General features: G+C 34.9%; 1 protein-coding gene across 1 annotated transcript in view; it reads left to right on the forward strand.

Moving 5' to 3' along the window:
• The window catches only part of LOC106467657 (acetylcholine receptor subunit beta-like 2), a 23880-nt gene extending 16332 nt beyond the window's left edge, over window positions 1-7548 (forward strand). The window contains exons 2-3 of the mRNA XM_013928028.2: window positions 4065-4109; window positions 7408-7548. Of these exons, the coding sequence (XP_013783482.1) occupies window positions 4065-4109; window positions 7408-7521 (159 nt within the window). The 3' untranslated portion in view covers window positions 7522-7548. The remainder of the gene's footprint in view (window positions 1-4064; window positions 4110-7407) is intronic.
• Window positions 7549-8508: the final 960 nt, after the last annotated feature.

The raw sequence follows: 8508 nt of genomic DNA on the forward strand, positions 1-8508 counted from the left end.
CCTTCTCTCTGAAAGTTAAACAGGAATTGTAACCACGAAGGTCCTTCAAATATCTGTACAAGAATGTGGTGTGACCTCCTCTCTAAAAGTTAAACAGGAATTGTAACCAAAAGTATGATTAAATAGAGACGAAGGTCCTTCAAATATCTGTACAAGAATGTGGTGTGACCTCCTCTCTAAAAGTTAAACAGGAATTGTAACCAAAAGTATGATTAAATAGAGACGAAGGTCCTTCAAATATCTGTACAAGAATGTGGTGTGACCTCCTCTCTAAAAGTTAAACAGGAATTGTAACCAATATACGGGTCACACGACCTACTTAAAAAAAAGGTATGAATCTGACACTATCGTGTCTTGCAATTCACTCCTGATTATGACGTCGTAACGTCGAAACAAATACAGTCAACTTTTTTGGAGGTCATAGATTGCCTATAGTTAAAAATGTTTTAATTATGTACACATTTTAACATTATACATAAACGCCAAGAAACAATACTTATTATGTCTTATTTTTATAAATGGAGGTTCATAACCTATACCTGGATTCGAATCACCGTCACCGAACTTGTTCGCTTTTTCATTGGTGGAGGCGTTATATTGTGACGGTCAATTCCACTATTTGTTAGTAACAGAGTATCCCAGTTGGTGGTGTCGACTAGCTACCTTCCCTCGTGAACAGCTTTGCGTGAAATTCAAAACAAACAGAAAATATATCCTTAAACAACTGACAGAATGAAAACAGCCTGGAACTAGTTTTCATATTAGAGAAACAAAGCACGTCCAACTTGAATATACTAACAGTCTGACTAATATCTGTATGAAAAGCAAAAGGTACTGTCTATTTTTTAACCTCTCTATTTTGGCTTTGGTGGAACATACTTGGGTTTTCTGCTCCACATTTAATACATTTATGATTAAATTCTCTAATTAATTTCCTTAACATTTTTAAAAGCCACTACTTCTGAGGTTGAAACTCCTTCATTAAATAAGCCTTTTGAAAAATTCACATAGTAAATTACTTATATCGTGGTCTGTCACGCCAGAAACCACGAACTAAGTATCGCACATTACTTAGAACATTAGATTTTGGAAAAGATAAAAGTTTACTCAGGCTAACAATTATTTCTTTAACACGTTTTTAATAATTTGAAGAAAAAGAAATTAATTTAGAAAGCTGTTTTCTCACCGCCATTTTTCCAGTTATTTGAATATACTAAGGGATAATTCGATGACGAGGAACCCACTTTGAGACTAATAATGGCTGTCATGTTAAACTTATATTAAAGTTTTTCTTCATTACCCATTTAAGCCGTCTCCAGCCATTATAAGGGATAATTGTTTAATCAAAACCACTGAGAGAAAGTTTTCTTTTATCCCGTACTGTGAACAGCTCTGTGCTTTGTTTAATTAAGTGTAATACGGTGTGTATTTTGAGAAACTTCGGAAACATGAAACCAGACATTCACATCTTTACAGTAGACATGTTTTAATACGAACGTTGTTCTCACTGATGCTGTTAGTATTTTAATCTATGGAAACAATTATTCCTCGAGGAAATTAAATTCTTAATAAAATGGTCTTACAAACTTGGTTTGGGTCTAGTACAAACCAATACCATAATTAATAGAGCAGAAATGGTATCATTCTTGTTGTGAATCACACCTGAAAATGCAAAGTAACTCAGTGAAACGTTTTCTTCTTGCTTTAAGTATTTCTAAGAAATAGGGTGTTTTATGAAGTTATTTTGGGTAATTGTTTTTCTAAGATATAGTCCTATGGATATAGAGTGAACGGGAATATTCGACCTATAGAAACATATAGCTATCGACCTACATGAAAATGGATTGGTTGGTATATCTTACAGCAAAGCCACATTGGGCTGTCTACTGTGTCCACCGCAGGGAATCGAACCCCGGTTTTTAGCATTACAATTCCCTCAATTTAACGTTGTCCCACCGGGGGACCATAAAAATAGGACTTAGAAGTCTGTAAACATAACTTTAGATTCTGAAAAAAAAAGTTCCATTGGCACAGCCGATAAAATCAATACAAGAACAATATGATTATGACGTTATTAGATCAGTCTATTACATAACAACTTTCAATGAGTGTGAACAGGTGAAAGTGGCTGTGTTTCACATAACGGCTTCCAATGAGTGTGAACAGGTGAAAGTGGCAGTGTTTTACATAACGGCTTCCAATAAGTGTGAACAGGTGAAAGTGGCTGTGTTTTACATAACGGCTTCCAATGAGTGTGAACAGGTGAAAGTGGCAGTGTTTTACATAACGGCTTCCAATGAGTGTGAACAGGTGAAAGTGGCAGTGTTTCCACTCATTAACGGTTAGTTTTGTTCAGGTTTGCATTTTGTAAAAGCAAGATGCTGTGGCGGTTCGAGAGTAAAGAGAAACAGGAAACGTGCGTGCAAAATATACAGTTGTGAATTATGATATGAATAGTTGAGCATGACAGGAGAGGAGCATGCGAAGAGTGAAAGCACTGCCAACATTGCATTTATTAAAAGTGAAATAGAGAGAAAATTAACATATCAAACTCTATATTTGTTTGGATTAGTGCGTCCGTTGTACAAACATTCTAACTGTTCATTTAGTAGAAGGAAATTAATTGTAATTGTTTAGAATAGATCAAACCAGGTCTAGTTTGAACGTTTCTTGTTTTTTTCCCTCTAATTCCAACCATCATTTTAGTCTTTCCGACTCGGTTCTTTGTTGCTAGGCCTTCTCTCTCGCAGTTTTCTTAGTTATGTTCTATATCAGATTTACTTTACTTCGTTTTTCACACCTTTTGTAATATAGTTCATTTCAATCTCGGGCTTTCACAAGGCCTGGGATGGTCTGGTGACTTCCGATTAGAACATCCAAGGGTCGAGCTGTTTAACACGCTCTGTTATGTTACTGTGGCTCTTAATTCCAGTATTAGGTTAAGAGTAGCTGCATAGCTGGGGGCAGCTACTGACTGGTTGTCCTCCCTCTGGTCAGTAATTATAAATTAGGTTTTTGATACCCGTTGTCGACAGAGCACAGATAGCCCATTGTGTAGCCTTGTTCTTAACTACAACCAGAACCAAAACTAAATGAGGTATTACTATGCACGAACCTTGGGAATATCTGACCTGGTTGTCTAACCCTTGTGTCGCATAAGGTACCGTTCAGGTTGAAAATAACATCACTTCAGGGCCCCGTATGCACTCTCCTGTTTTGTTTTTCCAAAATTAGTTTTATTATTTGCTATTTGTAATTATTATTTTTTACTTTAATTTCTCTATTATTATTCAGTTTTCTTTCTCTTTGTGTTTCCCCTCTTCTTATATGACCTATAGGTGTCGCCACAGAATCATCCACCCAGCTTATTTTCTTCATCATTTTCTCGCCAACAGATTGCTAAATCATCTATTCGGATTCAAGAACAGATCTTCCATTTAATCAACGTAGTTTTTTCCACATTACTCCATAGTCCATAGTTTTTTTATTTTTCATGCTATTACTCTTTTGTCTATGTTCGTTTTCTTTTATCTTCCTGTTCGTTTTCTTTTATCTTCCTCTCTCGCTATTCCTGTTTCTCTACATTCAGCTATGGATTGAAGAAGGTGCACAAACACTTTGGAAACCTTGGGCTCCGACCCTTGGAACTGTAACTTTCTTTTATTTTTCCATTTGCTATTCTGTGATTTTTTCATTTGGTAAACTGGCTAAAGTGCATTTGTTTGTTTGTTTTTAAGCATAGAATTAAAAAAAAATGAAATATGAAATCTGTGCCCTTTGCGGGTATCGAATCCCGATTTTTTAGCATTGTAAGTTCGCAAGCTGAGTCGCCAGAGGGCAAGCGCGTTTGTAATGGAGAATAATTCGCCTGTTTGTCAGCAGTATGATAAAATGAGGTACAACACAAAGATCTCTTATGATAGTTATTAATCGTGGTAACGTACCAGGTGAGAAGTGAGAATTATTATCATATCCCAATGTTAGGTGTACTAAGACTTGTATTAAAAAAAACGTTTCTAATTACATTTTCATTCAACACAATTAATTGTTTTAATTTTTTATAGAATATGAAGAACCAAATCATGGCAACAAATATGTGGGTAAATCAGGTAAGTTCAGTTTAGTTCTTTACTATCTATAAGCTTATACTTAATTGCAATTTGATTTTATTACTTTAAGTTTTCCTATATGCATTTCATAATATAAGACATGGAATTTTAGAACATCTCCAAAATGAAATGATCATGTGCCAAAATATTTCTATGAATGCAGAAATCTATCCATATCGTATCTAATCTGCTAAATATAAACGAATTTATATTCGACTTTCAGAAAGACATGAATGTTCCTCTAGACTTTCTTTATACTAGGCGGGCAACAAACTCTACTGAACACTACTAATAAAATTGTTTGGCCTTAGACAGTTTATACTTCAGGAGACTTCTAACACTAAACTTACTGCTGTGTTGTTACAACAGTACATAGGTATTGGAGGGAAGACCTTGAACAGTTCATACTTCAGGAGTCTTCTAACACTAAACTTACTGCTGTGTTATTACGACTGTAGATAGGTATTGGAGGGAATATCTTGAACAGTTTATACTTCAAGAGTCTTCTAACATTCATCTTACTGCTGTATTGCTAAAGCTGTACATAGGTACTGGATGGAAGATCTTGAACAGTTCATACATCAGAAGTCTCCCAAAACTGAGCTTACTGCTGTGTTGTTACGACTGTACAAAGGTATTGGAGGGAAGATCTTGAACAGTTCACAAAAGGTTTCTTTCATAGTACTGCACCACATTAAAACTGCAGAGATGGCTATACAGTATTGAGAATACTGTTACATTAAACAATGAAAAAGTGCTTGCATATTTTACAAAAGCTCTAACCTATCAGTGCAATGTAAACTACAGCATATCCAGCTGAAGATCCCGCTGATAACCATTTATACTATCATCATAAAGGCCTAATTCACAGCAGATAACTCTTATCTCTTCAAAATTTGCTTTTTTGAAATTTGGAACCAAACTCTCATTATTTCTTATCTAAATATGCAGCAAATCATCAAATCTAATTAAGCAATGATCACCTGTACCCAGATGTTCTCCAATTTCTACCCTATAAACCATTTATTTACTAGAAGCTAACAAGAAATCTTAAATAGCGCTCTTCCCAATAGGTTCCCTAATCAATTGTTGAGAAAACCATCCTGAACAGTTTCTTAAAACCTGTCTCTCTCATGATTTGACCAACATTTTCCAATCTATATTCCTAAAATTAAAGTCTCCCATAATTATAATATTATTAACAGTTGAATTCTTTATCTCACACCCCCAGTGGCACAGCGGTATGTCTGCGGACTTACAATGCTAGAATTTGGGTTTCAATACCCGTGGTGGGCAGAGCACAAATAGCCCATTGTGTAGCTTTGTGCTGAATTACAAACAAACAAACTTTATCTCACTGTAGAGTTTCTCATTAATTTCAACAGTTTCGTCTGGCAATGTGTAACAAATTCCCACCAAAATCCTTCTACCATTATAATCACTAATAGAAACCCAAATAGATTCAACGTCATTGCTATTAGCTTTTATATTCTCAGTTTGAACAGTAACTCACATTTTATGATATAAATCCACTCCTCCCCTTTTTAAGTACTCTATTCCTATTAAGTAACATATAACCTTGCATTTCAAAGAAATTTCTGTCATAAAAGTTGTCTACATTTATCCAGGTTTCAGTTATTCCCATTACATCAAAATTCTCTGCTCTAAAGTCATCCATTTCACTTCTTATACTTCTAGCATTAAAATAATAACAGTTTAGCCTACCATTAAAACTACCTTTGTTTCTTCTTCTCATAATATACTTCTCTCTCGCTACATCTTATTTTTTCTTCATTATTATGTCCCTCTCTACGTTTATTTATGGCTTAAATTTGCCCTTACAGTTGCGTTAATAGACCTTGCAAACTAGCCAGTTTTTACCATATTTAAATTTAAGTCATCCATTCCAAAAAAGTTCCCTTTTCCTACTGAAATGATTCCGCTAATCTGACCAGCCAACCTGCTCTCTCCTTACATTTTAACCTAAGCCTGTAATTCAGCCCTAGTAATCTACTTATAATTCTATTCCCACAGTTATGTCTTGATAGTATCCCTGACAGAATTAAGTTGTTATGGGCTTCCTTTAATGCCTCCATTAATGCCTTGTATTTAAAATAAGCTCCTCTGACCCACTCTTCCCTGCATTATTAACTCTTATGTGCACTACGAAGACTGCGTCAATGCTAGCACCCTTTATTATATCACTTGCTCTGTTGGTCATATCCTCCACAGATAGCAGATTATTATTTTCTTTCTATTTACTCCACAGACTATCCTATCCATGTATTCTAATAAAGAATCACTTATAACAATATCCTACTTATGTTTTTCATTCCCGTCCCTATCTGTCCCATTTGTTATCCTTCTCTCCTCAAGTTCATCATCAGCACAGGCTAAAGGCTGAAACCTTTTATTACTTAATAGAACCTGCTCATTACAATTAAATCCTCTACTGTTAGCCCTATTAGTACTGTTTTTAACTATCTCCAAAACATTATTAGCCACTGTATCCTTCGCACCAAAAGCTTAATTTCCTCTTTAAATCCTCCTACCATTTCCCACAGTTTACCCTTCTCGTTTTTCGTAGCCTCCATCCAATATAGAACGAACAGCTTTCAGTTTCTCCTCCAACTTACAAACTCTACATAAAAATCGTACAACCTCAATAATAGCTTCCTTAAATGTACATGTCAGCCTTGGATTTCCAAGTAAAACCCACCCCTTGCACCTACCGTACCTAACAAACTGTGAGCGCTTAACACTAACTATTGCAGACTGGGAATAAATAATTATGAATTAATGCTCAATACAAATAGCCTATCGACAACACTGTTAAGCCTAACGTTAGAGCTAAATTCATTTCGCTGTATTATCACTACCTTATTTGCTAACTAAAGTAATTAAGTTTGTATTTGGAGATATTGAAATTTACGGTTGCAAGAGCTTCAAATGGATGCCGGATAACAAAGCTTTTACTGTATAATGTACTTCTAGCACAGGTGTAATAATTTCTCCTAGAACATGTATCTTGTATTTCATATGTTGCCCCGACTATCATTCCTTGACAAACATTAACTGTATTTTGTATTTTAATGACTTTTTATGATAATTTAATTTTAATAGTAGCCTTCTCATCTGTCCATGATTATGTATTCTGTATTTTTCAGAATAATCACCCACGTTAAATATACATTTATTCGTCCACTTGTCCTTCCAACGATCTCTACCCATGTTTTTGAATTTTTAGAAGTGTTCTGATCACTGGATCCTATACAAGTACATTGTGTATTTTTTTCAGGAATGGTCTGATCACAAACTGAAGTGGGATCCTAGGGAGTACGGAGGCGTTCGTCAGTTATACGTCCCTGCTGAACAAATATGGCTGCCAGATATTGTATTATATAACAAGTAAGGTTGTCTATTATACACTAATACATTATCAGTAGCTTCTGACCAAATTTACCCAGTGAATGATGTAGTTGATTTAATATACACATTCATGACACAAACTCCTGTGGTCATTAGAATATACTGATTCGTCAGTTGGGTGACCTCTTTGTGTTCGATATTTTCGACCGTAACCTTTACGAGGATCGGTCAGCACAAGTTGCAGCTGGACTATAATAACAGTATTTCTACCTGATGATGACAAAACCTTGTCGAAACTTTGTACATTTGCTGTTGTATTAAAGTTTTTCTTCATTACCCATTCAAGCCGTCTCCAGCCATTATTAGTCTCAAAGTGGGTTCCTCGTCATCGAATTTCTACTACATTTTCTTTAATTTTGTTAACAAATAACTCAACAATCTTGCAAAGTTAACCATAATTATTAAAAATATATTAAAATATTTTGTAGGTTTTTCTATAGCTGTTTGAGTAAAATATTAAAACAGGTGTGTACACTCATTCAGCAAGATATATATATATATATCGTTGTTAAGCACAAAGCTACACGTCGAGCTGTCTGCTGTTGTCACTACAAGTTTCGAAACCCGACTTTTTTTAGCATTATAAGCATACAGACTGAGCCATTGGGGGTCTTAATTTATGGCAGTATTTTAAAGAGACTGTATTACTTCAATTCTAATTAAATCTCGTGATATTTGTTTCCACTTTTGTTCGTATCGCATACATTTTCTATTTTGGTCTATTCAGATATCAAAAAACTTTCATTTCAAGTTACTAAATCATTAATAATGCGTACGTCTTCTTAAAACCGCTCTCTGTGAAAAACTGGTGTCTCCACTAATAGCTATGATATCATTATACCTTTAGTCTTCCTCTAAAACCTCCGTCACATCCATCTTACAGATATCTATTACGCCCATGAAACACCTTTTAAAACTAAAATATTATTGTTTCAATTACAGCTTATACTTCATTCTTTCTGTATGTAAA

The sequence above is a fragment of the Limulus polyphemus genome, unplaced genomic scaffold (assembly GCF_000517525.1).
Source record: "Limulus polyphemus unplaced genomic scaffold, Limulus_polyphemus-2.1.2 Scaffold2694, whole genome shotgun sequence".
NCBI classification, from domain to species: domain Eukaryota; kingdom Metazoa; phylum Arthropoda; class Merostomata; order Xiphosura; family Limulidae; genus Limulus; species Limulus polyphemus.